At 35.1% G+C, this 16,369-nt stretch overlaps 1 protein-coding gene across 3 annotated transcripts in view; it reads left to right on the top strand.

Annotated features, from left to right (window-relative positions):
* The window catches only part of LOC145986247 (uncharacterized), a 33,760-nt gene extending 25,050 nt beyond the window's left edge, over nucleotides 1–8,710 (top strand). For all 3 annotated transcript variants that reach the window (XM_083120216.1, XM_083120217.1, XM_083120218.1), the window contains exon 2: nucleotides 6,585–8,710. In XM_083120216.1, coding sequence (XP_082976342.1) covers nucleotides 6,595–8,283 — 1,689 coding nt within the window. In that variant the 5' untranslated portion in view covers nucleotides 6,585–6,594 and the 3' untranslated portion in view covers nucleotides 8,284–8,710. The remainder of the gene's footprint in view (nucleotides 1–6,584) is intronic.
* The last annotated feature ends 7,659 nt before the right edge of the window (nucleotides 8,711–16,369 follow it).

Here is a 16,369-nt window from a genome sequence, read left to right as displayed (position 1 = left end):
TTGTGTGTATATATTCGAACATCAAAAAAGTATTTTTTTCAATTAAATATATGTGTGTGTGTGTGTGTGCATTTAATATGTACGTAATTTAAAACATATACATGAGTGCTCACGTGCTCATGCGAACATTATCACGCGACGTGCCTGGAGGAATGTACAATGCAGAAAACAGGGCTGTAGTTGGTGTTTTCTCACATATTCTATCAATTACGCCAAGGAGAAATTGGTTCCACAATAAAATTCCAAATTATCAAAGATGAGATTTTTATGTGGGAGGTCACACAACATAAAATTCATGACTAAAATTTTTCCTTAAATATTTTCCACGGTTGAGGTGGTAGAAGTAAACAAAGTATGAAATTGGTTGTATTAATGATTTGAAGTCTCTAAAAAATAAAGGTAAGTGGTGCATGTTTGCACCAGTGTTGAACAAACTCACAAGTCAGGGTAACCCTCATGAGACAAGTAAAATAATACTCCCATAAGCGTAATGCTAAGTTTTCTCTCCCTCCCTAAACACCCACCAGCTCGCCGTGGGAGGAACAGTTTTGGGTCCTCACATCTGGCTGGATGTGGAAACTGTTCCTCGTGCCCTTAAAACCCACAACTGTGTACTTGCTATTCCTGTTGTATTTTATACTAATTATTTCATTTAAGGTTAAATATTTCCTTTTTAAATTGAAGGTACCAGTCAATTACGAAATATATAAACAGGATACAATAACAACTTACATAAACTTATAAACTTATTTAATTTATTAATAACAGTTGGGCTGAAAAGTTCGTAGGCTGACTCATAGATGGCGTTACTAGAATTAAATCCATGTGATTTTTACTTAGTACTAACCTTCAAAAGATACGTGTACAAATTTCACATCTGCCGGACAATTAGTTCGTGAGATATAGCATTGTGAGTGAAGCAGCTTTTGTTATTGTGAAAAAATGGATAAAAAAATAATTTTGTGTGTTAATAAAGCATTGCTTTTTGGCGAAAAAAAATACTGTTGAAGCCAAGGCTTGGCTTGATAAACATTATTCGGACTGCACCAGGAAAATCAACCGTTGAGAAGTGGTTTGCTAAATTTAAACGAGGCGAAATGAGTATCGAAGATGATGCACGCAGTGGACGCCCCAAAGAGGCTGTTACCGACGAAAACATCAAAAAAGTCCACAAAATAATTTTAAATGATCGTAAAGTGAAGTTGATCGAGATAGCTGAGATTATTACATAGCGTTGTTGGAGCGTTTAAAGGATGAAATCACGAAAAAACGGCCCCATTTGAAGAAAAAAGTGCTGTTTCATCAAGACAATGCACCGTGTCACAAATCAATGAAAACGATGGCAAAATTATATGAATTAGACTACGAATTGCTTCCCCATCCACCATATTCTCCAGATCTGGCCCCCAGTGACTTTTTCCTGTTTGCAGACCTTAAAAGAATGCTCGCTGGAAAGAAATTTAGCACTGATGAAGAGGTAATCGCCGAAACTGAGGCCTATTTTCAGGCTAAAGAGAAATCGTACTATAAAAATGGCATCGAAAAATTGTATGACCGTTATAATCGTTGTATCGCCCTCAAAGGCAACTATATTGAATAATAAAATCGAATTTTGTCAAAAAAATATTTTTTACTATGTTAGCCTACGAACTTTTCAGCCGAACTGTTACAGCACATATTTTTACCTTTAGTGTGGTAAAACTTGAAAAATGTCTTGTAATGCACATGCTATGTATGATTTGCAAAATGAGATTAAAAACTTACCTTATTGTGATGCTCATCTGGAAACACTAGAGACGTCCTTCAGGTAAGAAAAAGAATAAAAATTGGAAAAGTTGTGTCAGTGTCATTTGGTTCACACAATGGAGTTGTGGAAGAAATCTGACTTTACCTGAAGTACATCTAAACTGCTTCCTAATGTAGGCTAATGTTTATAATTAAAATGCCAAGTGACTATGGAACACACCTCTATTTTATTTGATTTTTGTTATTTATTGTTGCTTTTCTGCCATTTTTGGCTAATTGCAACAATGAGGATGAGTGATGATATGATGGAATTGATAAAGGGACACTAACAAATAACACACAAGCCCAGGCTGGATTGTGCTAACAACTCTGCCATAGACGTTGTTAAGTTTTTTTGAAGAAATCAGTGATTGAATGTAGTGAAGTGGGCAATTGTGAAGAACATTTTGCTATCTATCATTATTTAATTTTTCAGACATAAAAATATGAAAATTGCACCAATCAGAACAAATGTCTTCACTCAACAGCAAACGTACAGTGGGATGCATAACTATTACCAAGCAAATTGTCCACCACCATGTTTATTGTCATTGTTTTATGCAATGAGTTCTTCGGGAATTGAAACAAGATGCTAAATATACGGCTGGCAGCCTCTGCACCAGCATACATAAAGATCCAGTCCTTACAAACATGTAGGATGCAGATAAAAAATAATGAAAATTCTCATGGACAATTTGCAGAGCAATACTTGTGCATCCCACTGTACATATTGAAAAAAGAAAATATCGAGTTTAAAATTATAAATCACACGAAAACTTAATGTTTTTTGCTCTACCCTGAAAAAGTTTTCCAAATTCTAAAAGGAATATGTTTACATAGAAAGTTTCACCCAATAAAAGATGTGCTCAAAATGCCCCCTTAATTGTCAAAGATTTTCCTTGAGAGGTGGGTAAAAGTTATAAGAAAATAAGAGCACGTGTTTCAGTCTATTCATGATCTGAAAAAAAAATATAAGGTACATAACATGGACGTCCGCAGGATTTTTTCCGGGGAGGGGCAAGCAAGGTAATTTTTTCCCGGGGGGGTAAAGGACACTTATTTTCCTCCAAAATAGTGATACCCTCTCAAAAAACACTATTTCAGTCTGAAATTATCATGTTTCTTCAATGAATTTATAATAATTAACATAAATTACTGTGATTGAAATGAAATTATGTGTGAAATATATAATTTTTAGGTACAAATTCATTTTCCAGGGGAAGGGGCATGCCCACCCTCTTCCGGACGCCCATGGTACATAATAATAATAACATTTATGATAATTCTATTCTACTACTACTACCACCTCTTTCGGCTCTATGACTATGCGAGTCTTGGTGTTCTCAATGATTTGCATCCACTCTCTTCTATCTTGCGTACATTTTTGCCAGTTCTTTAAGTGTTTTCAGACCTTTGAGTACATATCTTCCCATTTGTACGTTCTCTCCTGCCACTCATTTACGCTCTGTTGCAGCATCTATTGACATGGGCCAGACTTCTTTAAGTGTTCTCATTTTCTTGAGAACATATCTTCCCATTTGTACGTTCTCTCCTGCCACTCATTTACGCTCTGTTGCAGCATCTATTGACATGGCCCAAACGGGTGGAAAGTGTGACTTCCTTCTAAATTTTTGGATTTGCTTTTGGTCTTGTTGAGATGAGTTTCCAAGAGGTTATCTTCTTCATTACTCTGTTTTGATGATTTTTTTCTATGCATCCTATTAATGCAAATCTTCTAGCTTTCGTTTCTCTCACACAATTTTGTGTTTAATCAACGACTCAATCTCATAATTTGTTATTCTTCTCCATATTTAATTGTCAATTTTAGTCGGACAAAAATTTGCCACATTATCTATCTTTCAAAGATCAAGAGTTTTTGTTGAATGTGCTTTTTTAATACCAATGTTTCACAACCATAGGTCACCACTGGTTTAATAATTGTATTATGTAGTCTAGGCTTGGTATGTTTTGATGTAAATAGGAATTTATGTGCATAATATGCTATATTCCCTGCAGTTACTCTCTCCTTTATTTCTTCTTCTATAGTATTATTTTGGCTTTCTACTACTCAAAGATATTTTAAAGAATTTACATTTTCCTAAGGGTCATTCCACGCCATTTTAACGAGGTCACGACACCCACCAACTCCGATTTCGATGAAATTTGATATACACCCTTCCTTTATGGTTGCAAGAAACCCCCTAATTTTTTTTCACTATCTAAAACGGTTTACATTTTACAGCACTTTTATTCCTTCTAACGAAAATTTACGTTGTTTGGAAATTGCCTAAAATTTCAGGGTCAATCCGTACCAAATGGTCGAGCACTGGTCGCTCGACCATTTTTAAAATTTTTCATTTGTTTGTCGTTGTAACCCCTGTACAAGGGTAGTTGAAAACAGGCATTATTTCTCTAAAACTAGACTTCGTTTTAAAATGGTGGCCATTTTTGTTTCATGACTTGTCACATTTTTCGCCTATGCAGACAATTGCGATAATTATGATAACTCGGCTAAGAAAAATTATAGAAATCTTGGGTAAAAAACATTGTTGTCAGTACATTTCAGGCTCCATTTTATGTTCCGTATCTTTAATCACCACATCTAATGCAAATGGCTGAAATTTAGGGTTAAAACTGACTGATATTCAATTTAAGGGAAATCAATGTATAGGATATATATTTTTTAGTAGGTAAGCAATGAAATATCAGACCTATAATTATTTTTAGAGGAAACATGTACATCCAAAGTTTGAGCAGAAAATATTTTAGCTCTGTTACTGGTTTCCGCATTGAGTTAAAGCTCTTTGAAAATGCTCATTTTTCTCAAAACGTGGGCCCCAAATATATGTCTGGTTGGAAACGTCTTCCCGTGGTTACGTCGACGTTTTGTAATCAAGGGGTCCCGGGTTCGATACCCAGTGGAGGCACATACTGGTTCGGATCCCACTTTAATAAACTGTAGGTCCAGTCTCAATTAGCCTGCCGTGCTTAAAGTTGTCTTAAAACTGAAATCAAACTAATATCTGGTTGGGAACCTAATAAAATTTGATATTTTCTGCATAAAGAGGTACCTGTAAAAAATTTCGAGATTGATATTACATGATAGCAAAGTTACAACATGGGGAAGTTTGGCAAAAGCAGACAAATTTACGTTATTAATTACAATTATAATTATTTACCTTTAATGAACTATTATGCAATTACAATTATTGTACGTATTAATTAATTGCAACATAAGAATGGCATAGTAAGCCCGTTAGTAGCTATTATCAAAGAAAAGGTGTGTACGGTTGTGTTAAATATTTTCTGCTGAAACTTTGGATGTACACGTTTCTTCTAAAAAAAAATATAGCTCTAATATTTCATTGCTTACCTACTAAAAAAAATATATCCTATATATTGATTTCCCTTCAAAATTGAATATCAGTCAGTTTTGACCCTAAATTTCAGCCACTTGCATTAGATGTGGTGAATAAAGATACGGAACATAAAATGTAGCCTGAAATGTACTGACAACATAGTTTTTTACCCCAGAGTTCTGTAATTTATCTTTGCTGAGTTACCATAATTATCGCAATTGTCTGCATAGGCGAAAAATGTTGCAAGTCATGAAACAAAAATGGCCGCCATTTTCAAACAAAGTCTAGTTTTAGAGAAATAATGCCGGTTTTGAACTACCCTTGTACAGGGGTTACAACGACGAACAAATGAAAAATTTTAAAAATGGTCGAGCGACCAGTGCTCGACCATTTGGTATGGATTGACCCTGAAATTTTAGGCAATTTCCAAAAAACGTAAAATTTTCGTTAGAAGGAATAAAAAAAACCAAAAATAATATTTTTTGTAGAGAAAGAGCATGTCTTTTCAATGATTTTAAACATCAAAAATTTTTGGTTCCATCAAGATGAAAATTGAGATTTTCGTAAACTATTTTTCCTACCCCAAAAATTAAGCTACAAACCCATTATTAGTCTTTTTATAGGCATTTGTAAAACTTTTTGAGTGCTGATGTATTTTTTTCTGAAATCCTCATTATTTCATTGAACTTCGTGTAAAATTTCAGAGAGATCTGATGATTGGTTAAGGAGAAAATAAATAAAATGTAAGCAAGAGTATCTTGTGTCGAGGGTTTCAAGTGTGATAGACAACACAGATTTGATGAAATTTCAAAGTGCTGTAAAATGAAAACAGTTTGAGATAGAGTTAAAAAAAATTAGGGGGTTTCTTTCAATCATAAAAGAAAGGTGTATACAAAATTTCATCGAAATCGGAGTTGGTGGGTGTCAAAATCTTACTTTTTGGCGTTGATTTGATGTGGAATGACCCCCCAAGATATTCTGATTCCTAGTGGTTTTCTTGAACATCACATATACTTAGTCTTCGTTGAATTTATAATTAGGCAAGCTTCTTCGGAATCTTTCTTTAATTTTTACGTAAATAACTATCATGGCTTAAGTGTTCTGGAAAATATTAATATGTCATTAGCATATGCACATATTTGCTTGAGTCTATTGGAAATGTTAGCTCTTACATCTAGCTTTCTTAAGATTATATCTATTGCTACTTATCCAATGCTATATCAATCTGACTTCTCTCTCTGCTCAAAGAATTGCTGAAAATGTCTATGATAACATAAGTGTGAAGTTTCACCTTATGGGTATTCAAGTTGTACTTTTTCCCCGACTGCATTCCTGAATAATAAACATATTTGATAATTAAAACTTTACTGTAACATGTTACATACTATAAACACTATCAAATTATATGTGGATGCTTAAAAAAAAATCTTACTTTTCCAGGCTGTATAAGATGGAGAATACTCAAAGAAGTTTCGAAGCAATGAAAATACAGTGGGTAGTTTGGCCTTCGTATCCAAAAACTCTCCAGAAGATTTCATGTGAAGTTTTAGGAAAGATGCTGTTGTCTATACAGCAAGGAACTGACTATCTGAATGAGAAAGAAAATTTGAGGACCTTCTTTTCTCCCCTTCCATCTGCTGCTCGTCAAGAATTGATAAAAACAACAGACAACTTGGTCACTCTGAGAAACGGTGAGTATGATGCACGCACAACATACCCAACAACTCTTTTCATCCTAGAGGTATTATTCACAAACAGTGTACAAGAGCTGGAAGCTGGATTCAGACCAAATTTCCGAAAGGCACATCTTATGAAATTCCTCAAGTTTATCGCAGAAGAAGGAGAAGGCTTGCACACACTGCAAATGAAAGTTTTGTGTCCAGAGTTCAAGCATAACTTGGGGAACACTCACATTTGGAAGAATGCACTTCTCACAGCAAGAAACCTCATCAAGCTGGACCTAGGATGCCACTGTAATGACGGAATGTTGAAAGGAATAGGGCAGAACTGTCATGCGTTAAGGGAGTTGGCTATGTGGAGGTCAGATATATCAAATATGGGGCTTACTTGGCTTACGCAAAATATAGTTAAAGTAGATTCACATAGCATAGCGGCAGGTTGTGACTGGGAGAGTACGTTGTGGAAATTGCCAGAAGTATTTCTTCCATTAAGTAAACTTATCCCTGTTGGAAAGTCTTACAAATGTTATGAGAGACGAAAGAATCCCCTCTGTGATACACTGAAGATATTGAAGTTTGGAATGTCTAAGAAGATTAGTTACAGGGGATTACGGGAAATTCTGGAACTTGTACCAAATATGGAAAACCTTGATTTTTATGACTTTGACAAGTTCATAAACAATCTTAGAGAAATGTGGGAACGTTGTGCCATGGAAGAGAAGGGAATTCAGTTTCCTTCTCTGAAGCTCAAGACCGTTCTCATTTCCTCCTTGAACGACCAGGTTATCCTTTTACTAAATAAGCTATGCCCTGAACTTCAGCACTTCACACATAGTCCATACCTCTTTCAAGCTGTTCCTGTTCCATCAGTCCCTTTAAAAAGTTTCAACTCTTTCGAGGATCTTGACTCTTTGGAAATCCAATTGAATTACAGAAAATATGTCGATGAAGATATCAATGAGCTATCATCACATATTAGAGAAAGACTGAAGATATTAGATTTGCAGAACAGTGGTGATTCTGATCCCATTAGCCTCTATTACATACTTCAAAAGTGCCCTGTTCTTCACACCTTAAGAATTTCCTTTACCTTAATCATTTGGAACAACAATGATCCTTTTCGTGAAGTACCTCAACGAGTTTTATTTGAAGCTTTGACTCATTGCACTGTTAACAAAACTGTATCAGCAGAAGCAGTTTTTGAGCTTCTTTGGTGTGCTCCTAACTTGGAAGACATACACACTTTGGATGTGGTAGAGAGACCAGAGAACTTTGTGGCAAGGCTATGCAACATACGAACATCACCAGCTCTTCAGGTATTTCATGTTTATACTGGTTATTTTCTCAGCACTGAGGAAGAGTTGAAGTACTTCCTGTCACATTTCCACAAAATAAGATATGTTGGAAGATTTCCATTCAATACTGGACACAATTTGCTTACTGAAATGTTATACAAATAGCTACTTAGAGTTACATACATGAAATAATGTTAAATTACATTCCAATATCTTCTTGAAGTTGCAACTGACTGGTGCTGAATATAGAGGTGTGTCTTTAGGGATGTGAATTATTATTATTTTATAAACAGCATGTAAGAAACAGTGATGGCGACAAAGAAAGGGGATGACTGTTGGTAATATCTTAGTGTTTAGTTGAAGTCTATTTGTTTGAAAACATGATTTACTTCTGTCCTATCTTGTTGTTATAGAAATGTATATTTCTTAGAGTTGTTTGGACAGACAACAAGCATTTGCATATCTTTACTTAGGCCATTGTATTATTTTAATACATGTTGTAACAGACTGAATAACAACAATGTTAATTTTTTCTGAGTTAGAAACACTATCCTTTGATTTTGATCAGTTTTTATGTTCACTGCCATTAAAACATGCTGTACAATACTTTGTTTAATCAAATAAAATGGTAAAAGATGTGACTAAGCTTTTGTATTTACAATTAAAAACACCCACAAAACAAAGTTTCAACCATACATGGTTTATACTCCAGTCTATATGTACTGCAAATTATGATTCATGTTTATTCGAATACAGATTGAGAGTCAGCATATTCCTTTGATGACTTTCAATTTCACACTGACTGTACAGTAGGGTGTACAAATAGGCAGGGGTAGACAAATACAGGGTATCCGGTTGCATGGTGCAAGAAAATTTTCAGTTGGGGCCTGATTTTTCAAGTCCAGTTCTATTATTTTTAAATCATTAAATTTCAGTTAAGGAAATTTTCATTACCCTTATTTAATAATGAGTACAATATATCTTTTATCAAGTTTGTGTATTTTGTGTATCATGTTTATCATTAAATCAGAATGATGATATAATTTTATGCACTGTTCCTAGTCAAATTTTAAAATCTGCAGCAATATGATAAGAGTTCACCATAGTCAGGCACATAACAAGGGAAGTTGTCTTTAAGGGGGCTTCCACAAATTTAATCTACAAATATCTAATTTAAATAGTATTTAGAGTTAAATAATTTTACTTCCTTAGCAGGATTAAACATCTTGTATAATAAGTTGTAACATACTGAGAAATTCATCTTCAGGGCTTCTATCACACTTTTCACCTTTAGATGGCTGCTACGGATACGGAATGAGCCCTGCCCCCCTTGGACTGAAATAAAATTCTGGCTATGGGTCTGTCAGCCCTATATTAGAATGTACTGTACAGTTATTTATGGTGTTGTATGTGGCTCCACCTGGTATCGAACAAGGGAAGATTTCAAGGGTCCTGGGATCTTTATCCAGTGCAGGCACATAGTGGTTCGGATCCCACTTTATACTGTAGGTCCAGTCCCGATTAGCCTTTCTGTGTACAAAGTGGACTTAAACAACAAATCAAGCAATCGGTAGAGGCTTTTGTAGGAAAGCCACTCCCGCTCAAGAATTATTTTTAATCCAATATTGTATTAATTAATGAATTAAATGTTTTAAGGTCCCATTTCAAAATGTGTAGCTTTATCTTAGTTGGATGCATGACTATCTTAGCACGTATTTCTAATAATTTTAATAATTGCTGACTACTGTAAAAAAGGGAGCTGGCACCTGATTTATTTTTAGTTTTGTCTACTCCTGTAAATAGGCATTGCTTTTTTCATTCATTTTACTTTTATACTGTACACGTTTTTAAGGAATTTAATAGTACCTGATAATAATGCAGAGATATCAACTTCATTGGCATGTCTGTTTGTCAAAGTCTTGAACCATGCTTTACGTAAAACAAAGTAAATGATTTTCCTGTAGTTTACGGTTATTACAAGCATAAGAAAACAGTTTTTCTTTGTGACGTTTCAGGAGAACACACGCTCCTTTCATCAGACATTTATTTTCATTTTGACTAAATATACAGTTATAACAATGGTTAGTAATTTTTTAAACAAAAAGAATCCCTTATATAATGGATGTTGTCAATGTTACATTGTTGTAATATAGCAACTTAACAGTGAAAAAAGCAGTCTGTTCTATTTTTATTTCAGATTTTTTTAAAATTATGAATCCCAAAATTTCTTATGCTTGTAATAACCATAAACTACAGGAAAATAATTCTATAATGCAAGCAATGCGTACATACAAGAAAACAAAGTAAATTGCACATGTACAGTTTTTTTTAATTTTTTTTTTATTATTATTATTGGCAACAACACTGACACTGGCATGAATTTTGCACATGCACAGATAAAATTGGAGTTCTCGCTGATCTTGGTTGAGGTGCAAGAGGTTGTGGACAAAGTCTGAGGACTAAGATGGTTCCTGCCTGGAACAAAGGTTTCATTGTTTGTGTTTGTTGCATATTTGACATACATTCAACCGTGATGGAAATAAAATACATTACTGGGTGCATCATGCATCCAATAATTGCAGCAAGATCTCTGGAAGGCAGTACTCATACCCTTTCAACTTGCTCTTTTCTCTCCATTTGGTGAAAGGAAGGTTCCAAGAAAGCAAAATCTCAATTCCAGCCTTTTTTTCTTTTCCATGCGATCTTCAAAAGAATCACTAGCTTTGTCCAAAATGGGTGGGGCTATTTTAATACCACAACTTCTTCCTTGACACAGATGAAATACAGTTGAACCTGAGTTTACGTATGTGAAAGTGAAGAGAACATAATACTGTACACATAACTGAGAATTACAAATCAGAATTAGATACCATGTCATATCATTATTAAAATACTGTACTTGTATCTATTTTGAGGAACAAGATATACATAATACAGGTTATTTCCATCATAAAGTGGTACATTAATCAATCTAAAAGTTTAGTTCTTTGGCACTTTATTAGTGCACTTTTGATACTGAAATACTGCAGTAGACACTAGTTTTAGTACCCAATTTTAAAAAAGAGCCTAAAACAGCATCTCTTTTACTCATGACTGTACAAAGTGTGGTATAGGCAATGCCTAAATATGCAGCTATTTCAGTTTTATGTGGATTAGCATACATTTCCTGTATAAATTTTACTTTCTGATGAAGCGTACAACTTTTCATCTTTTTGAAGTGACATTGTTGTAGCTTGGTTACATACAAATCAACTGTATTTTAAGAAAATCAGTACGTATAACACCGATTTATGTATAAATGCATTACGTACAAATAAGGTTTACTTAACACAGTTTTAAAATATATTTTGCCAAGACCTACAGTAATTTAGGTATAAAACAGAATTACGCAGAACTGAGTTACGTTTAAAGCAGTCTCAACCGTATATGACGGGGGGTCTGTCTCTCTTTTCATAGAGCGGTCATCGGTCTGCTCCAACTGACGATTTGTTGAGGGGAGCTCTGGCTACATACCAACCTGTCAGTGGTCATTTCAGAAAATATATCATGCCAGACCACATATGCAGTCGTGCTATTAATTAATCCCTGTAGATTTCTGATGCTGATGATATTGCTGTCAGAGATGCATGGTGCATGTTAGATATTATGTGAGTTGGCACCTGGCAATATTGTTTACTATGTATTCTGGGCAATAGCCTGTGCAGTACTTTTGTTTGTTCTATGCTGTGTTATGAATCGAAAAATGGCGTTGAGCTTGTGTTCGGCTACGAGGTTTTTCGGATCGTGATTGTGTTATCCGGTTTTTATTTCGTACTTATTACGTGTTTGACTATAAAATACCTCTTGTGAGGTATTCGAAGTGAAAATTAATTTGGATTTATTAACTTAGTGTGTGTATTTGTGTAAATAAGAGTATAGTAGTGGTAACGATAAACTGACTCACCTGAACGCTATTAATCAATGTAATGGGGGAAGAAGCAACCCTATGTGCTGCAGATACCCTATTAGCATTAAGTGGTGGTGAAACTCCCGTCTTTCTACAGACTAACATATCAAGAGTGAATGACGAGGATGCTATCATGAAAGGGGTGGAAGAAAAACATCGTGCACAAAAGAGATCGGCGGATTCAGAATCATCTGCCCAACCAGATAAAATCATCCGATCGAACGAGAATGAAAATTCTCCATCACGACAGTACACATATGACAATGCACAATCAGGTCCATATATAGTACTGTTAGAGGGAACAGGAAAAAATATAGGAAAACTGTCCGGTGGCAGTTTAGGAAATAAATTTTGAAAGGCAGGACTAGACATAGAATTGATCGAACAGTGTGGTAAAAATAGAGTCCGTGTGACTTTTCCAAATGCAAAAGCTGCAAATGCTTTCACACAAAACAAAATGTATCATAAGGATTTACAGGTTCGAGCTAGAATTCCTCAAGCTCTTGTACAGCGAGACGGTCTTATTTTCGGAGTTGGCATAGATATCAGTGTACAAGACATTATGGATGGAGTGCAATCGGCGATCCCAGTCATCAGCGCGAGGCGTATGCAGAAGAAAGTATGGAATAATACGGGTTCTTTCGATCTGAGAGACACAAAATTAATATGCCTAACCTTTCAGGGTAATGTCTTACCAGAAAGAATACTAGTAAACAGCGAAATTTTCGAGGTCCGGCCTAGAACGAGGTCTGTCTTACAATGTCAAAACTGTTTCCGTTATGCGCACCAAAGTAAGAACTGCCGTTCAAAAGCAATCTGCATCAACTGTGGAAAAGAAAAACATGGAGATTCCTGCACAGAAGTTCCTATTTGTGTCATATGTCGAGGTAATCATAGAGCTACATCCCCAGATTGCCCTCAACGACAAATAGAACAGCAAATACAGACGCGGATGGCGGAGGAAAACTTATCTTATTTTGAAGCTAAGGCAAAAATATTGGGGACATATAAACCACCTCTAACCAGAAGAGACATTTTGGCACCTCCATTAACTGCTAAACAATTTCCACCGCTCCCCTCTCACGCTGAGGTCATCCAAAGTACAATGGCACGTCCATTAATATCTGTGACAACTAGAGAGTCAATAACTCCAAAAATAGTTACATACTCGCAACCCTCAATGCGAAAACAGAAAAATCACATGAGTGTGAGCAAAGATGGGCTGCACTCACGTAGAAGTAATACGCGGACACGAGAAACTCCAAAACCACCTAAAGAACTATTTTATGAATCTTCATCACTTGACAGTTTATCCGAAGACGAGGAGAATACGCCATCACCCCCAATTGGACGAAATGCGCAACCCCAGTCTGCATCCAATCACATTGAGCAACATCCACATGAGCATAGATCATCAAATAGACAGATCATTTCAAATCCTCCGGCGGAAAATCTTCAGGCACTGTATAAATCGTTAATGCAAACTTGGCCAGAGCTGTGGTCGGCACTAATTAATATATCAGAACTTAGAAGACAACAACCACTACTTAAACATATTCATGAGCTAACAGGGAATCTCTTGACTGTTTTACAAAACTTAATTTCATAAATCCAGGAATCAAAGGGGAAAAAAATAATAGTATATTGTACGGAATGGAATTTTTAATTCAGTGGAATATAAATAATTTTTCCGCACGTAAAATCGAATTAAATAAATTAATTGAGGAATCCCATCCTTTAATTCTCTGTTTACAGGAGACTAAAGGAAAGCAATACGAGAATTACAATCTAAAATATTATAATACTATAGGTCCGCCATTTCAACACAATGAAAGAGGTGTGAGCATACACATTCATGAGAGTGTGGCCCACCAAACTCTTTTTTATACCCAAAAATTAATATAGTAAACAGTTATCATGTAGAAATCATAGCAGTGCGCATAAAAATACAAAAATTTTATTTCAGTATTATTAATGTTTACATACCTTCGAATTCGTTATCTCAAAAAATACAACTACAAGATTTTCAAGGTATTCTGGACAATATTCCAGGCCCTTATATTTGTGTAGGAGATTTTAACGGGCATCATCCAATGTGGGGCGGTTCACGATCAGATCATTTAGGCCAGATTTTAGTGGACTGGATAGAACATAATAATTTTATCATACTTAATGATGGTTCGATAACACATATTCCTCGATCCGGAAATAATCCTTCTGTGATAGATCTAACCATAGTGTCTGATGAAATTTTCCCCCAACTTACCTGGTTAGTGGATGAGGATATGCGTGGAAGTGATCACTTACCCATACATGTTAAAGGAAGATTTATGTATAATGTACAGATCCCGCGAAATGCACCTCTCCTTAGATGCTGGAAAACTAACCTTATTGATTGGTCACTGTATTCCACAACAATTGACTCCTTGATATTATCAGAAAATTTACGATCTAATACTGATATCTCGTATTCTCAATTTATACAACTAATTACAAAAACTCTGGATATCGTAGGTATACGTTCAAAAGGGCAAGATACACATAGATTCCCACAATTATATTGGTGGACACCAGAATGCGAGACTGCTAAACAGAATCGTAAACGTGATGAGAAAACATTTGCTAGCAGACCCACAATTACCCACAAGATTGCCTGGAAGAGAAGTCAGGCTCTTGCTAAAAAAGCTTTCAAAAAAGCCAAAAAAATAGCCTGGATAAATTATTGTAACTCTCTAGGAAATGCTGAACCTATAAAACTCGTCTGGAAAAAATTTAATTCTTTAAGACACCCGAAACTAAGCAGGAAACAGACAATTGATGTAACCTGGCAAAATGAATTTCTCTCCATGATTGCGCCTCCTTCAGTAAATATAGAATATCAACCTCCTCTGGTTCCACAACAAATTTTTACAAGAGAGTTTCCAGCTGTAACTGTCATAGAATTACATAATATACTACATAGAGTTAAAAATTCAGCACCAGGAGTGGATGGAATTCCATACCAAGCTATAAAGAGCTTACCTAAAAGGGGATTTGATATTTTAGTCACTATATACAATAAAACATATACCGGGGGTAGTATACCTTCAGAATGGAAAACACATGTAGTAATTCCTATATTAAAGTCGAATAAACCACCATCAAATGCCTGTTCCTACAGACCAATAGTTCTAATTTCAGTATTGGAAAAATTATTCGAACGCACGCTACAAAAACGTCTTATGTGGACTTTAGAAAAACAATGATTCTTTCCCCCTACGCAAATTGGTTTCAGATTACAACATAGTAGTCAAGATGCCATTGCAATTCTCAACGCTGTAATTCAAAATAACATTGTTATGAATTCCTTTTGTTATAGTTTATTTATCGATGTGGAAAAAGCCTATGATGCTGTACCACTGATGCAACTTTGTCAATTACTAGAAAGAATAGATATATCTCCTATGATTCCCAGATTAATTTGGAATTTATATGCTGATCGAAAATTTTTTGTCTGGTTTCAAAATTCTATCCAGGGGCCTAGATTCACAACTACAGGAATTCCACAAGGAGCTCCACTCAGTCCTATACTATTTAATATATATACACAGTCTCTACACAATGAACAATTGGAGGATTTTGAACTTATTCAGTATGCAGATGATTTCTGTTTTTACAGAATTACTCCACAAACAACACAGGGATTAATAGACATGACACGTTTAATACATAAACTTCAAGCATGGTTTTATGAAGTAGGTTTATATTTCAACCTTAATAAATCTCAAATTATGATTTTTAATTCTCGTAACCAAAATGTATTTCCTAATAATATTAATCATATTTCTGACATCCCAGTGGTATTTACATGTAAATATTTAGGAATTCAAAATAATTGGAAACTGCATATAGATTATTTAATAAATAGAGGGAAATCTGTCCTAAACATTCTTCGTGGATTGGCAACTACTAAGTGGGGTAGTCAACCCACAATTATGTTACTATTTTACAGAAACTGCTTTCGCTCCTTATTTGAGTATGCGGCTTTCAGTTACAAAAAATTGATGTACTACAACGCAAAGCATTACGAATTTGCTCTGGATTGATGAATTCTAGTCCAAACGTAAGTGTTTATATGGAAAATAGAGAGATGGCTCTATCCCATCGCCACAAACAATTAACAAATAAATTTCTTTTTCAAACCTGGGAGAATCATAATCACCCATTTAATTTGCTATTTGAAACACAAAAACAGTAGGCATTTATGAATGTTATAGATCCGATGAACCCGAAATTTTATTTTCTTCATTGTTATTGTATGGATCC

The sequence above is a fragment of the Lepisma saccharinum genome, chromosome 1, assembly GCF_977018435.1.
Source record: "Lepisma saccharinum chromosome 1, izLepSacc3.1, whole genome shotgun sequence".
In the NCBI taxonomy this organism is placed as follows: Eukaryota; Metazoa; Arthropoda; class Insecta; order Zygentoma; family Lepismatidae; genus Lepisma; species Lepisma saccharinum.
The sequence above is the reverse complement of the archived record's forward strand: the minus strand, read 5'-3'. Positions and strand labels throughout refer to the sequence as shown.